The sequence below is a fragment of the Micrasema longulum genome, unplaced genomic scaffold (assembly GCF_059751315.1).
Source record: "Micrasema longulum isolate JH-2025_06_02 unplaced genomic scaffold, ASM5975131v1 h1tg001476l, whole genome shotgun sequence".
In the NCBI taxonomy this organism is placed as follows: domain Eukaryota; kingdom Metazoa; phylum Arthropoda; class Insecta; order Trichoptera; family Brachycentridae; genus Micrasema; species Micrasema longulum.
In genome coordinates, this window is record NW_028278661.1 from 206,072 (window position 1) to 223,111 (window position 17,040).

The following is a 17,040-nucleotide window of genomic DNA, read 5'->3' on the forward strand; positions in this document are numbered from 1 at the left end:
AAAATTGCTAGGTGGAACAAAATTTTTGTCACATTTAATGCGTGGATATGTGTATCGAGGGGTAGTAGATCCGTCGGTACAAACCGATGTATTTACATCAAAACTTAATGGTGGGGGGGATCGGTAGTGCATCTTCGTAATCGGTCGGGAGAATTTGTCTTCAACTGTACCGTCATGGTGAAGGTAAGACATGCTTATCTTCCTTTCATAATCGAGGCCCTGAACCAAAAGACTTGTCATCTTAGCTTCATAAAATGATCAAGATACGCAGCGGTTGGTGTACCAATGCAGTGCTCTATGCACCATTAGGTGCGGAAAGGGGAATGATGATAATAATGGTAAAATAATAGTAAAAAAACAAATAATACGTATTACCTTCTCAAAAGGTTTTACACACAGTATTTATAAAGTGGTTCTACATCTGCGTCGAGAACCATATATTATATTTAACTTTTAATCGAGTTGTGGTTCTGTGGCTAGCGTCTCGGACTCACGGACCAAAGGTCTGTGGTTCGAATCCCACTCTGCCCCAACTTGATACCCATTTTCTAATAGTGAGTTATTTACAACTCGTTGAAAATGGCCCTCAAAATTAAATATTTGGGTAAATCATAAGAACGCAAATATTTCTTAAAAAATAAAAAACTTAATATTTTTAACTTTGACTTATCAAAGTATTTTATCACTGGATCGTGATGTTGTCATTACACTTTTTTCATTTATTTTAATCTTTTATAAAAAAAACAGCACGTAATTTATGTAGATGATAAGAAAACACACATTAATTATCTGATTTTAGTCAAATTTGAAGTTAATTCACTTTATACTTTGTTGCGTGCATGTTAAAAGTAACTTATTTATCTTAACTCAGTAAGAGGAAACGCGGTCTGACTTATCTTTATACGTACGTATTCGCGTATTTTCTCCCTGGATTATGGCACTAGAACAGTGATTTTTTTTACGAACTGTAGATATTTACTATTGGCGTGTTGTTTCGCTTTTTTATTACATTGTTTCTTATGAGAACTAGGACCATCCAAAAACCCATAACCCATTTTTGTTCTCAATTTTCATTAATAATATTTTTTAAAAAACAAAATCTTTTCTGTGCATTTGTCGATCTGCAAAAAGCGTTTGATAGAGTTGACAGAGAAAAATTATGGAAGGTGTTATCGGAGTATAGAGTGAGCGGAAATCTGACACGAGCTATTGCTTCTCTGTATAAAGAGAGCACAGCATGTGTTAGGGTAAACAGATCATACACATCGTGGTTTGACATTCATAAAGGAGTGAAGCAGGGATGTGTTATGTCACCATGGCTGTTCAACGTGTATATCGATAACTGCATGAAAGAACTGAAAGGCTTAAGAATGGGAGCAAAAATGGGTGATTTAAATGTCAATTGTCTTTTGTATGCTGACGATGCTGTACTCCTTGCTAACAACAAAGAGGAACTGCTATTCTTGGTAACAAAGGTCGACGATGTATGCAAGAGAAGCGATTTGCTGATGAATGTCGATAAATCGAATGTAATGGTTTTTGAAAGAAATGAAAGTATGACTAAATGTGAAATCACTGTGAATGGAGTTATACTAAAACAAATAGAGGAATTTGTGTATCTGGGAAGTATGTTCACTAGGGATGGAATGAAAGGAAAGATATTGAATGGAGGGTGAGTGCCGGGAACAGAGTTAACGGTGCACTTAAATCGACCTTGGCAAATAAATGTTTGTCACAAGAGGCAAAATTGGCAGTTCACAACGGAGTCCTGGTCCCGTCCCTGATGTATGGGAGCGAAGTATGGACTTAGAAATCAGGGATGAAAGTAGGCTGAATGCTGTCGAAATGCGATCTCTCAGGCGAATGTTTGGTAAAACTATGTACGATAGATGCACAAATGTTGAGATCCGTAAATTATGTAAGGCTGAGACAAGCATTATCGACAAAATCAAGAAAGGAGCTCTGCGCTGGTTAGGACATGAAGAACGAATGGACAGCGAAAGAACGGCTAAGAATATTTACAATGCGAATACCTTCCGTGTGTGAGTCAAGCGTCTTGACCACTACACCACGGAGGCTGCCATGTGACATACCGTGAGATTGAGGCATGCTTGGACATTAGTTCCACTTGCATACATTCAATATTGCATGAACATTTGGTCGTCAAAAAGATTTGTTCACGTTGGATACCGCATAATTTGACAATCGCTCAAAAAAGGCTCGTGTCGATTGGTGCAAATAAATGTTTAAAAAATTTAATCGTGGTGCTTTAAAAGACGTCTATAACATTGTGACAGGCGACGAATCATGGATATGTGCATATGAACCCGAAACTAAACAACAATCGACTGTATGGTCAATCAAGACGAGCCAAATCCAACAAAAGTTGTTTGCGCACGAAGCACTTCGAAGCAAATGGTCGCCTGTTTTTTTCGGAATAACTGGACATGTCGCCACCGTTCCATTAGAGCAACGTAGAACGGTCAATTCTGAATGGTACACAACCATTTGTTTGCCAGAAGTGTTCGAAAAAATAAGGAAAACCAATTGCAGAAGACGAATCATTCTCCACCACGACGATGCAAGCTGTCACACATCAGCTCAAACAAGTGAATTTTTGAGCATTCAAAACATCGAATTGATGGGTCATCCGCCGTACAGTCCTGATTTGGCACCCAATGACTTTTTTTATTCCCGCATATCAAAAATAAATCACGAGGTCAACATTTTTCGACGCCTGAAGAAGCGGTTGATAGAACTAGAAAAGGTGCTTCGAAAATTGGTTTAAACGCATGCAAACGTGAATTGATCTTCAAGGAGAATATTTTTAAAAACAGTAAAGCCATTTTCGATTGTAAATATTTGTTTTTACTTGTTTATCTGAAAACTTAAGTAGCAACCCTCGTATCCCGACTCAACACAGGGCTCTTGGCCTCATAGAGTTAGGGATACGTTGTTATTTTTTTGTAATATATGTATTTGTATAAATAAATAGTACATTTAAATAAATAAAAAAATGTCCTCAGGTGACTAGTTTTACCGTATATAGCCGTGATTCCAATAATACCATTACAGAATTAGATATACTAAAATATGTGTGAACCTAGTTTACTTAAAAGTTATTAGAGTGGACTTGGTTCACTTTGCTTTTGAACCACTCATATACTATTCTGCGTCAGTGTCACACCGAACAATCTGTGGTCGATAGTCCGGAACGAATGACGCAATAATCGAAACTGCGAGAAATGTTTCTTGGGAAATCAGTCGATTTGGTTCATTTTGCAAATTTCATTATAACGGAGCTAAACCTCGGGAATTATCGCTCTACAGTGGAATGTCTAGAGCTGTAGCGCGTCATTGCTCTTAGACCTAAACATAATAGAATGTATAGCATAAAACTTCTTGTTCCCGTGTGCCGGCGGTATTTTTTATTCATTTTATTATAATTTTCTTTGCATTGTACAATTGGTTTAAAATAAGTTTTTGCGATTTATGAATTTGAATTAATTTTTAGATTATAATCTGTTTTGTATATTTTGAATTTATTAAGATTAAGCGATAGAAGAATTGTAACTGATTTACTAAATTTATATAAAATAATTCATTCTATGTTTGATAACCCTGCAGTTTTATCACTATAGTTCTTAAAATGTAACATGATTAGAATGACGGTTGTCAGAAAAAGTGACGACATAACTTTGTAGTAACGTTAAAGAAGTTATTTATATTGACACACGAAAAATCATTCGTATCTGGCGTGTTAATTTATTTTTTTAATACAATGCTTGAAACATAAATCAACATTAATATAAAAAATCAGCTTTAAAACTAAAAGAAAACTAAAATAAACCTAATTATTAACGACGTTCTTACAAAGTTACATCATTTTGCAAAAAAACGTTAGAGATGGGACAAATTGATCAATGTAAATTGATCGAATAAAAAAAATATTCGTTTGATGTTGTTCATGAAAAAAGTATTAATGTCTTATTTTTTGGTGAACAATTATGTTAAACACACTATAGTAGGCTTGTTTTTTCGTTTTTTTATATTAATTTTCGGAAACAAAAGTTGCATGATTGCATGAAATAACTGATAAAATCGATTTGATCAGTGATCAGTAATTTCCCATCACTAATGAAATTAGTTTGACAGCTGTCATTTTAATCAAGCTATATTTTAAGGACTATAATTAATTTTAATGTACAAAAAGGAAAACTCGGCAAACCTACCAATACTGTGGCAACAATACTTCGACTTCATATTATGGTAAAAATGCAGTCATCAATAGACTTCATTTATTTATTTAACTTTTTGTACATAATGTTATTTGTACATTGGCGGGCTTATTGCCAAATGGCAATTTCGTATATACAGGACGGCCCTTCACCTGTATTTCATGGGTAGGAGAAGCTAGTATCTAATAGTTCTCGATAACATTTTTTTTTATCATTTAGTATTCTTCAAAATTTTTTTTAATTTCTTTATAAAAGTTTTTCTTTTCTTTTCTTGATTTTATTTTAAAGTACAAAATATTTATCTTTATAATTTTTTTATATCAGTATGTATTTATATGTATGTATATTTATACTAGTTACCTAAGTAGTAGTTTTAAATAATACTACATATATTTTTAAAAAAAATCTTTTTTCCTTCTTAATTTTTTTTTACAGGTTCAAAATATCTATGACAAAATATTTTCTTTTTTAAATATGTTAAGATAATATAATTCTAAAACTGTGTATATTTTTTTGACTTCTTAATTTGTAAAATACTGTTTGGTAGTAATTTGTTTTAAATACTATATTTAACTTATAATTTCACTTACATGTATGTATTTTATTGCATATGGAACTAATATGTAAAGGGCATTAAGTGCCGTTTATTTCAATTAAAAAAAATATACTATTTATGTAAACAGAAAATAAACTCCACAAAGGCATAGCAGGTGTGTGGGTGTGAATACGATAGCTTTTAAAAAGTAAAAAATTAATGCTAAAATTCGAACACAATTTTTTGTCAATAAAAATAAAAGTATATGAGGTCCTCAGTATCAAAGATGTCCAAAAGATCTAATACCTATTCCAGACAAAGGGATTTTAAGTATTGTGCCATTAAAATCTATAACCTAATTCCACTGTCTATTAAAACAATTAGAAATGACAACATGTTCAAAGGGGCTATGAAAAAATGGATAGTGGAGCTGGGTAGAAGTAAAATGGATTGTCTCATTCATCCAAACCAATATTGAATCAACTCCCCCACAAATTTATTTTATTATTAGTTCTTTTATTGTGCGTTTTATAATATGAATAATATATGAGTACAAAAATTAAATATAAACTTAAATACGTCGTGTTTAAAACTGTCTGAACATGTTAATTATATCTGTCTATCTGTCTTCTTTGTTTATTCTCACATATAATTTTTTTTTTAAAGTACATTGTTAAGTGTCTTCGGCACGGGTAACCCCAGTGAAGTCATATTATTTTATTATTAATCGAAAAAAAATCATAAATAAATATTATACCTATTTTTGAGAAAATATTGAAAATCTGTACTGGCACTTTTTAATTTAAATATTTACAAAATCCATTTTTATTTGATAATATTTGGTGCCATTAACACTTTGAACGATTAACCTAAAGGTTAACATAACAAGAAACACTATTTTTATGAAGTATTAAATATGCAGTTGGCCTCTTTTAATACTATTTTTAGCGTTTGGCCATCTTTGATACAGAGGGCCTTAAATGCTGTTTATTAAAAAAAGAAGCTATTTAAATCTGCTTTTTTTATCCGTTATTTCAACAAAAATTTGAATGGAAACAAATTAAAATAATTAATATTTATCATATGTTCTTATGAAATGTATTGAACAGTTTTGGAGCTAAGAAAAATGAGTGTCTGCCGAAGTCTGGATTTACAATAAGGGATTTCAAGTAAACTATTCTATTCAAACTAGATCTCTAAAATTTTTTAGGAAATAATGTAATTTAACTCAACTACTTTTCTGTGTGTTTGGCAAATTATATGAAGATTCTTTGTAGGATATTGTCATTTATGAATGGTAGCAAAAACCGTATTTACTTGTATCACAATAGCTTTTGTCCATTATTGTAATTTCATACATTTAATAACATCAGATTTATACTATCATTATTTTTTGACTAATTTTATTTTGAAAGTCCACAGACAGAAGAGTTGAGGTAATGTCAATGTTAAAACATAGGTAGAATAGTGAATGTTATAGTACATAAAGCGGCCACTTAAACCAGCCAATCAAAGGTCATGAGCCCTGTAAATGTCTAGACTTCCATATTTTCTACTCAAAAATGTTGTCCCTCTCTGCTGTAACAAAGCTAAATATGGTTTTATTTCAATTTTGTTTTTTATTTTTTCATATATCTTTAATAATATTGATGTTTTTTGTTGATATTTCTTGATAAAACTCCATAGTTAATGATTATGATAAAATTATAAATAAGCTCTTCTTCTTTTCCCACCTTTTAAATAATAAAAGCTTAATCCCAATTTCGGTCCAAAAACTCCCAAAATTGAACTGTTTAGCAAACTAGTTGTAAATATTTATGTTTCTGTCCCCTGTTAAAATACTTATTTGATCTCATCTCCAAAATATGTTAAGAATAGTATAAAAACTGTAAATGTTGTAAACAATTCACCAGTCTTGAAGATGCCTACTTAGGCGAAAGCGCTCGTTAGTCAAAATAATAAAAAGTAAAACTAAACCAAGAAGTTTCATTGATAAGTTTATTTATAATTTTATCATAATCATCATATATTTTTAATGTTTTTTTTATTGCATGTTCTTTTTTACATTTGATTTGCCACATATTTTTTAATGACGTTTTTGATATTTTTTAATATGGTGATATTGACTGTAAAAGTTTTAGACATATATTCGTCCCAACTCAACACAGGACTTTAGTTCCATGGAGTTAGGACTTGTATCTCAATAAAAATTTTAATGAATATATTGTGAAATAGATATATATATTTTTTCTTTTAATGGCAGGATATCAGCCCTGTACATGCCTAGCCTTCTATATTCCCTCTCTACAAAGTGTTATTCATCTCTGTTGTAGTATGTAAAGATTAATAACCTTTTGGATATGGAAACCTGTTATTAGATGGTGAAAGTTTTTTAAAACATCTTTAATGAAAATGAAATTACAAAATTCATAAAACAATTCAGTGGTAGGTATATTTTCCACTCCTTATTTCCTTTCAAAGACTAGTATCGATATATTTTGCTATTGATGGTATTTAAATTCGCCGTTTGGCCTTTAACTTCTGAATGGATTCATAATCCCAATAACATTCTTGAACGCATAAAATGACATGCACCGAGCATCTACTTAAGAGTTGGGCAACAAGACTATTTGTTCTTCCTGAATGCAGAACCAATTTGTTTATTTATTTATTTTGTTCATTAACGCCCAAAAGGCATATACAAAGAATAAAAATTAAATACATGCTAACATACTAAATAATAAACACAGAATATACAGAAAAAATATGTGAAATTAATTTAAAAAGATATAATAAAAAGTTTTACAAAGTAAAAAAAAAAAAACAATAATAACAAAGGTATGCAAGAAAAAACAGTAAGCATATAAACAAAAAATGCAAAAATACAAGCTTATGAAATAAATTCTGTAAAGCAAACAATAAATAAAGTGTTACGGTAAGCAAGAAAGACATTTTTAAGTTAAATTAATAAACAAGCAAGCATATATTATCACGAAAAAATAAGAAATAAAAAACAAGTATAAGGTAATAAAAATAAACAGTAAGTATTTTTTTAATTTATGGAATTGAATTGTCAGTAATAGTTTGATGAGCAGCTACTAATAAACTTGATAATGTGGACTTATAAGATAGTAAAGAATTGGACAGAATGTCTGCAGCCGTTCCATAAGTGTTACCTAACCTATGCAGTCTCGGTATCAATGAATTGTTTTGTTGGCTGGAAGAAGTACTGGAGCAATGAAACAATAAAGTACTCCTAGTGTTGACAGCAGGTACTCTAAAATTAATCAATTCAAGTATTTTTGGTGCGTCAAAAAGAGAGTTTACAATTTTATACAGTACAATGAGATCATTAATTTACACATTTACGGTTTATGATGCCTGTGGGGAGGATGATTGGTCTGTGGAACAGCCTACCGAGAGAGGTGGATCTTTTCCATGCTGAGATTACCAGTTGTTTTAGACTCTTCCTATCCAACTATGTTTTTTATGTATATTGCTAATTTAGCTGTCTTTGTTTTTGAAACATTGTTTGTAAAAAATGCCATTTGGCAACAAACCCGCAAACATAAGAATAAATGTACAAAATTTTAAATAATTAAAATCATAAAGGAAGCTTGTGATCAATCCATTTTTTAATCAAATACAACTTTTTATTGATATCGCTGGCCCGAAGCAACAGTGAGATATCTCTGACAAACCTTTTCTCAGATAATCGAACTTTGAGGTGTGCGAAGGATCTGACGGAATTAAATATGAAAACTATATTTTCAGTTAGGTTAACTATCTAACTTCAATATTTTAATATTTAGAAAAATATATTTATTTAAGTTATTAACATATCTGCATGTGTATCTCAAAATCAGAAATTTTGGGTTTATCTCATTGTTTCTTTGGGCTAGCGATATAAATTATTTGAAGAATATGGAAGAAAGACATGTTCTTTTATAAGTAATAGAAGAAAAAAACATATTATCATTTTTATTATTCATAATTCCCTTCCCGCACCCAATGGTGCATAGGGCACTGGATTAGTACATCAATCACAGCGTATCTTGATCAATTTTGTTACATGAAGGTAAGGTGATCATTCTCACGCTTCAGGTACCAGTCCAGGGACTATGAAATATTCTAGTGTGAAAACACCCTTTTTAAATAAATATTTCGTATCAACCATGTCGGGAATCGAACCCGGGACTTCTTGCATGGTAGGCAAACGCGCTGACCATTACACCACGAGGCCGACAAACATATAGTATATAAAAATTTAAAAAAATATAGGAAATAAAATAAGACAAGAAGATAATTGTTATCTTTTTCAGACTTCGCACAGTATGGAGTTTTTTAACGTTCATATTTCTTCATTTATTAAATGTGAAAGTTCTTAATGTTTTAACTCTTATATTTTAAAAATGGCAATGACAGGTCATACGCCCTTAAAAAGTACTTTTATATATCTGTAGAAATATTATTACATATTTAGTTCATTTTGTATATTAATCATGGCAAAATCTTATGACAGCGTATTTTTAATTAATGTTACTGCGCGCCAACGTTTCTTTGTTTCATGGCGTGGATTCTAACCTTTGATTTACAGTATACAAAGTTGACAGTCGTGTTTAGATACATCAATTATTAAAAACGTGAATATTGTTCACTTACCATTACTGGTGACTGAAGCTTTATCGTCAATAGGAATCACTAGGAGTGGAAATATTCCACTTAAGCCCACAAGAGCGGAACCCAAAAACGCAAAAAGCCAGGGATGATATTCTAAACTTTCTGTCCACGTAATAACATACTCGGGCAAAACTAACTTTACAATTTCATTATACACATAACTCAACCCATCTTCCGTTGCATTTGCCATTTTAACAATACGATTTATACTTCTCGCGAGACGCTTATTTACCAATAATCCGCAACGATCAACCTTGTATCATTGTGATTATTTTGACAATATGACACACGATGACAATGACACCGGGTAAAACATGTAATATACTGATGTATGTACACCCTTCTGTGTTTTCCAAATCACGTTATTTATAACTATTCCTTATAAACACCAGTTTTCGCGACCATTCGCGCAACTGCGTAGCGTAGCGGGCGACGTTTGACGGCTCAGCTAACTTCAGATAGCAACTGATTCTGATTGGTAAATTGTCATTTGTCACACGGTTAACTCGCTTATCGGAATCGCATCGGCTAATCTACACTGAGATTGAGCCAAGTTCCGATAAATTTGCTTCTTTGTTAACAGATAAATGGTATCCAAAACAATGAAGAGGAAATAATGGAATTTAACAATTACACAGTAAACAACCAACATATGATCGCTCGACCGGGAGCGGAATATTTGCATTGTTACCAACGTAATAAATCCAACCATAATATAAGATGAACGAGATCACCAGACGGTAAGCGATCCGAAATAGGCAGAAAGTGCGCAATTTTTGTGTTGATTGTTTGATGATAAACCAAAAAAAATTTAGGTATTCTTATTCAAAGGTGGGGGTCAGTGCTATACAAGCTTCTGATATCACTGCAACCTGTGAATATTTATTGTGACGGATTCCCGTGATCTCACCCTTCAAGCCCAGGTAAGAGCCTGGCACTGTACTGTGTGGAAGGCGAGTACTCTAATTTTGTTCAATTTTCCCTCGAAGCTCAAATTTGTAGCTAACTAATAATTTATTTTACTTCAATCTTCCAGTACAAAATAAATGTACTTTTGCGGGCTTATTGCCGACTGCAATATTTTCCCACCCCCAATGATTTGCACTTTTTAATTTTTTTTCAGCAGTAAGCATGTGGGCAGATAGTTAGTGCACATTGTTTTAATACATAGGATGTATTTTTACATTTTTCATGATAAAGTTAGGAATGCATAGAATATGGGATATCTGATAGGGGTTTGAAAAGAAACGATGAAAATACAAGAAAGAAAAAAACTGAAATTTTAATGAGATTTATAAAAACTTTTCAGAAATTTCAAGGCAAAGCAAGTTGGCTAGTGTAAGTAAATTATTCCAGAACATTATTTGAAATGAAAAATTGAATAACATCTATTATAACTTATAAATAACTATTCGAACTTTTTTCTTCCATGAAACATCACCAAAATTGATTAGTTATTCTAATAATTACATTTTTCTTTTTTTAAAACCTTTTTCTTATGCTTATATATAGTTTGTTTAAATGTCATTAGTTTGCACTAAATATTTTATTCAGTTATTTATTTCGACAGTAATTATTTAAAAATGAATAATTTAACCCCAATTATTTACATCTAGGTCATATAAGTCTAACTAACATTACAACTATGTAAGCAACGTTGCCAACTTTTATCAAGTGTAAAACGAGGAGGGGGGGGAGGGTGGCTGCCATTGTTATTCAAAATTTAAAAGATAAAACCATTTCATTACTGAAGTTTTATTTTATGGAAATTAACAAGAAAGTTTTTAAAATTCAGTAAAATTTACATATAATTCGGTAGATTTCTCCCAAAACTGGTATATGCACAAAAATCGGTAAAGTTAGCATTGCTGCAGCTGAAATTTTACATGTCGTGGCATTTTTTTAGGAAATAGGCAGAAACAATGACCACAACTTAAAAGAACATTCATAAAAAAACCCTTTATTTTTTTAAAATCATTTTAACTGTATAAATAAAGGTTTTCTCAGAACTCCTGTACACTCAACTCAATATAAAAATGGTGGGTTTGACAAAAACAAACATTTGACATTTGTCCGTTTTAGCTTCATAGTGAGGTGACCTGCTTAAAAACGTCGATTAAAGTTAAGTTATATGAATCGATTCGGACTTTAAACATAATAAATGTGAATTGAATTTAGTTATTATGAAAAAGTACTTATGGAACTGTAATTTTATTTTAAAAATCAAAAGTCGAATCCCTGTCCCATTATTTTCTATCGTTAATTTAAGGAACAAAATAAGATAAGTAAATAATTTAACAAAACTATCAACATCCGATTTTTCTGGAGAACATCCCTAGTGTTTAAAAAGAAAAAGTGTTCACTGATGCAACATTGTAACGACGCGACGTTAGGAATAGAAAAAGGTTATTATGTTAAGAATGGTTTATTAGTTAAAATTACCTTCTTTTGTCATTATTACTTTAAATATATAATCGTAACTGAAAAAAGTTAAGCAATTGTGCAGTTCTTAATTCGAAAAAATAAATAATATTTTATTACTGTTCTTACTGGGTTATATTGTTATATAATATAAAGCGACGAATATATCAATCCTGTTGCTCTTTTTTAAATGAACTGTATGCTTACAACAAAAAATTTAAACCGGTTGTGCCAACCGCATCAAAATGCGGACCAGTTTGAATTTAAAACTTTTAATTATTTTATTGTAATAAAATTACTGTTCTATTCTTATTTATTTATTGACACAATCAAAGTCCAGACGTACTTTATAAAATTGAATAAAGTGCATAAGAAATAAGAATTGAAATCGTTATTTTACTTCAGTAGAGATAAATTATTTTATTCATGAGTGGTGACCGTATTTGTTTGGCTTTAAAGATTTATATATTTATAGAGTTTGGCAACATGTGCGGAGAAATGGTGCAGAAATAAACGTCATGACATTTATATCTGCGCAGACATGTTACAACAAAGAAAATACTTGAAAATCGTAAATTTATTTTTTATTTTCAAGTTATGACAATAATTTCCTATTATGATTACTATTCTCTCATTTATAGAATACGACGAAAAAAAATCGTTTAAATGTTTTATATAATATATATTACTATCCTTAGGGCCTTTCCATTTCTTTTATTCCCTCGGACAACCCAAAATTTATTGTATGTACAATAAATTTTAAACCTTTGCATAATAAGTTATACAGCGTGCATGGTCAACCCTGTCACATCCGAAACCACGGTGATCGGTATGAGCACGAAGACATATTGGCATATTAAACAAAATCATTTGAAAACTATAAAAAATAATCATTTAAAACACTGAATGGCTGTTTACTTCTGCAGGGGAGAATAAAGCAACATTTTGTTTTTTATAAATTTTTTTTTTTTTTTTAATTTTGAAAAGTTCCCTTTTTTTAAATACTCCAAAATGTCATCTTGCTCTTACTGATCATTGTAGTTTCGGATGTGACAGGGTTTTCCATACACGTTGTATAATTGTGAATATACTCTAGAACAGAAATAAAAAACTTTATCGATTTTCTTATCTTAAATAATTTACAATTATATCTTTTGGTATATATTTGACAGAATTTTAAATTTCCATTTCATTTCCGCTCCCTAGAGCATATGGAATCCACGAAGATCCTCTGGGCATTTCTGGCAGCTGCCAGCTCTCCTGAACAAAAGTAAGTTTAGGACTTTAAAATTTTACAGGTTAGGCCGACGCTAAGTTATTTTATTGTGCCGAGTGGACTTTTTCTGCGGTGTCAAAATGGCCAAAGAATGGTAATTAAAACAACGCGATTCATAATTTATTTTTTAAAAGACGTTGCGAATAACTTAAATTAAGGATAAAGACCTGTCTACCACATCAGCCGTATTATTTTGTCCACCATATCAGCATTATTTTGTATTAATCAGCTCTCAGAAAACCTTGGCCCTAGTTCAAAAAGCGCAGACGCGTAAACAATGCTCGGGTTTTTACAATTCGAAGAATTCCCATCCTATAATCTCAATATGTTATATATTATAATGGAACTTAACTAGAAATGAGATTAATTATTTTAATGAAATTGTGGCTCTTGTCCAATGAATGAGTTCGGCCTAAACTATGCGAGCTCATCCGCTGACGTAAAGATATTTATTTTTTTATGAATTATTTCTTACAATCTGCTTTAAATTTTCGAGATTCTATTAGATTCTATTATTCTATAATACTATTTGAAATTTCAATCAGAAGACTTGCATTTCAATTTAAAACATTCCAAGATAAATATATAATCAGTACGATAATCAAAAATAATTTAAGTAGTACTGCAATATTTGGTCCACTGTCCCTAAGCGGTCATTTTGAAACAAACACAAATTACTAAATTTGTTCATAATAGTGATACTGTTATCTGTAACCAGAATACACGTAGTTAACAGTTAAATTAATGCCATATGAAAATGTTACATGCAAATCAGACAAGAAACACAAAAAATATACCTTTAAATTTTAGTTCTGAGACACAAAAAAATGGACGTATCTCGTGTACGCAGTGTACGCACTGTCACAGCTACCAGCCGGCTAGTGGAGATGTGTTTGCCCTATGAGACCTTTTTACTGTGAGCGAGATTAAATTTTACGCGAAGGATACTTGACTCCACTGTCTACAGTACACTGTACCCACCTGAGCCACTGTAAATATTTTTAGACGAATAAGTGCTGGATTTGAGTCTCTATAAAGTTTATTATGATTGAGAGATGTTTCAATAAATACAGATAAATCAACACAACATGGTAGGATTAAAGAGATATATGTATATGTACATGTTTAAACATACGCAGAATGGTAGATGCTATGCAGGCGTTTCTTAAAGGTGGCCAAGATAAAATTAAGATATAGACGAAATTTAATGTTTTTTTTACTTTGTTATCAAACTAACCTCATTTAAGAAAAAAAAAGTTTAAAGTATTATCAGCGCTTTAATTTTTCTCTACGGTGAGTTCTGCTGATTGGTGAATTGGCTTCCCAAAAACCGGAAATCATTGATTGATTCACAAGAACTCGTGACGTCATTCGAAGTGGCCCATTTTTATTAATTTTTTATGCATTTTTGAGAAATTTCGCAGTCTAATTAAATGCTCTAATTTTCAATATCTAATTTCAAGAAAACCTTTTTAATATCTAATTTCCCGCAGCACTAAACTTCCTCACTATAAAATTCATAAATCAAGCTTTGTCTTCAAACATTTGAATATGCTAGAAATATTATTAAGAATATTTTTTTCGATTTTTCAGTTAATTAGCGGCCACTCGTTGATTACTCAACCACAAAAGTCATCTTCACAATTTCCATGCCCAGTGATACAGAGGGCACTGCATTTATACTCCCGTTACGGCGTATCTTAATCATTGGTACATGGAACGTAAGGTGATCAACACTACATCCGGGAACAATGAACTATTGCAGTGTAGAGTCACTTTAAAAATCAATATTTTTGTCCACTCCGTAAGGAATCAAACCCAGCACCTCAAGCATGGTAGGCGAACGCGTCAACCAACATGCTATGAGGAGGACATGTCTCCACTCGATATCCTAGTTCAATATTTTTACCTGAGAGTTGAAAACACCAGTCCGGGGTTCTGATTATTTTTCACACGCAGGTATTTTAAAAAGTCCATGCATTTATGATTCAAAGCCTGATTTCGGGCAAAAGTTGAAAGTGAACACTATAGGCAACGAATGGGACCTTTTAAAGATATATTATTGTGCTTGTCAATTTTAGAGTTATGAATCTGGTGCCTTTATGATTTGTGGTGAATCTGGATAAACTAACATTTTTTTTTGTTTTGTTTATAAATCATATGACACAAAGTATTTTACACGTATAATACATATGAATTACATTCCCAGGAGTTACAACAACTCAATTTGGGACTCAAATAGTTTTTTTAAACACATATTGAGAACAACAAAGAAACAAAGCAAGTTTAGCACCTTTATAACTAAATATAACACAACAATATTTAAACCTTTTTTTACACAAGCAGAATAAATATATAAAGATGCTTTCCAGAATAAAGGAATTGGTAAATCTACTCAGGGAGATAAGGTCGTTAACATCACATTCCACGCAGACGATGCAGCCATAATGGAAGTAATGATTAGAACATATCCATCTCAGTTAATAAAACATCTGGATGCCTAAGAAATGTCGTATAGTACGGTGGACACGTGTGGTTTGGAAGCAAGATTCGGATATACAAAACGTGTGTCAGACCAATCATGGTGTATGTATATGAGAGAAAAAAAAATAAAAAACGAAAAACTAAGTTGAAAAACTAAATAACTGCTCAGGACGTCAGAGATAAAAGTACTAAGGGCAATCGCAGGGAAGAATCCGGAGTCAAGAAGTTAGACGAACTTGCGATACCCAAGGCATAGTAAATAGATTGTGGAGAGATTACGTCAATAAAATGGACAGCTCCAGAATCCCCTATACCATGGTCCACGAGATCCCAGCTGTTCGCCGTCTCCCTGGAAGACCACCAAGGAGAGGGAAGAACTGCGGGAACTCTTAAGTCTCAGGAGATAGCGTCTAGCTGGTAACAGATCTTTACCAAGAAGAAGAAGAAGAATAGGCCTTCAGAAATAATTTTCACTCAGATCTTCGTCTAGGTAGGTAGGTTGAAATCCTTAAGAGTCACGCATTACAATTGAAGTGTACTACATATGCAGGGAGCGTGGCGTAATACGAGTATGAACATTATTGATCATAGTTCAAGATATGATTTACCCCAAGACTATTTTGGTAATTTTAGTTAGTTTACACAAAATTATTATTAAAAAAATAAATTATTTGATTATTTTGCATGTTCCTTAAAATACTCAATTACAGTTTACCATTTGCAAGAGTTATGCTTTATTGTTTATTTTGTTGAAGATATGTGTTGGCTCTTATTGTTCAGGTGTGGATCTCATTATCCCATCCCATGACTCTTATTACCCCGTGTCCTAAGTAATGGCAGCCAAAGCTACTTGTTTTTAAATGAGAAAAAACTAATTTTTGATAGCTTTTATTACATTAATGCACATTATTGACTTTGTATGAAACATTAAAAATCATATTAAATAGTAATTGCGAAAAACGATATTTGAGTTCTGATTCCCCCTCTCTCCCATATTTGTTGCGCAAAAATCCATTAATGATCCCAATACAGACTTACACCACTTTCGTCAATGAGGCTTTGAATATTATGCAATTAAAATCAACAACTAACTTCCACTGTAGAAAAGCAAAAATGTTTTTAAAGGCTATAAAAAATGAATAGTGGAGGTAGGTAAAAGTAAAATAGATTGTGCCATTCGGCTACACCAATTTTCAAAGATCTGCTCACATAAATTATGTTTTTATTTTTTGTACGTTTAATTATGTTTAAAATTAATAATATGTAGGTATACAAAGATAAATTAAATATACGAGTAAGTATTATGTTAAGTGTTTTAAACTGTTAGTAATATCTACTGTTTTGAAAATTAGTAATTTTCTCTCGCGTTTTTTACGTATTATGTCTTTGTATTGTCAGTACGGGTT

At 31.6% G+C, this 17,040-nt stretch overlaps 1 protein-coding gene and 1 long non-coding RNA gene across 2 annotated transcripts in view; one reads left to right on the forward strand and one right to left on the reverse strand.

Moving 5' to 3' along the window:
* Nucleotides 1–10,165, reverse strand: part of Zip99C (Zinc transporter Zip99C) — a 30,753-nt gene extending 20,588 nt beyond the window's left edge. The window contains exon 1 of the mRNA XM_088235937.1: nt 9,436–10,165. Coding sequence (XP_088092063.1) covers nt 9,436–9,643 — 208 coding nt within the window. The 5' untranslated portion in view covers nt 9,644–10,165. The remainder of the gene's footprint in view (nt 1–9,435) is intronic.
* A 1,669-nt stretch (nt 10,166–11,834) lies between these two features.
* LOC148275266 (uncharacterized) lies at nt 11,835–16,596 on the forward strand. Its single transcript, XR_015824071.1, has 3 exons — nt 11,835–11,858; nt 13,081–13,144; nt 14,744–16,596. It is a non-coding gene; the product is annotated as an uncharacterized LOC148275266 (long non-coding RNA).
* Nucleotides 16,597–17,040: the final 444 nt, after the last annotated feature.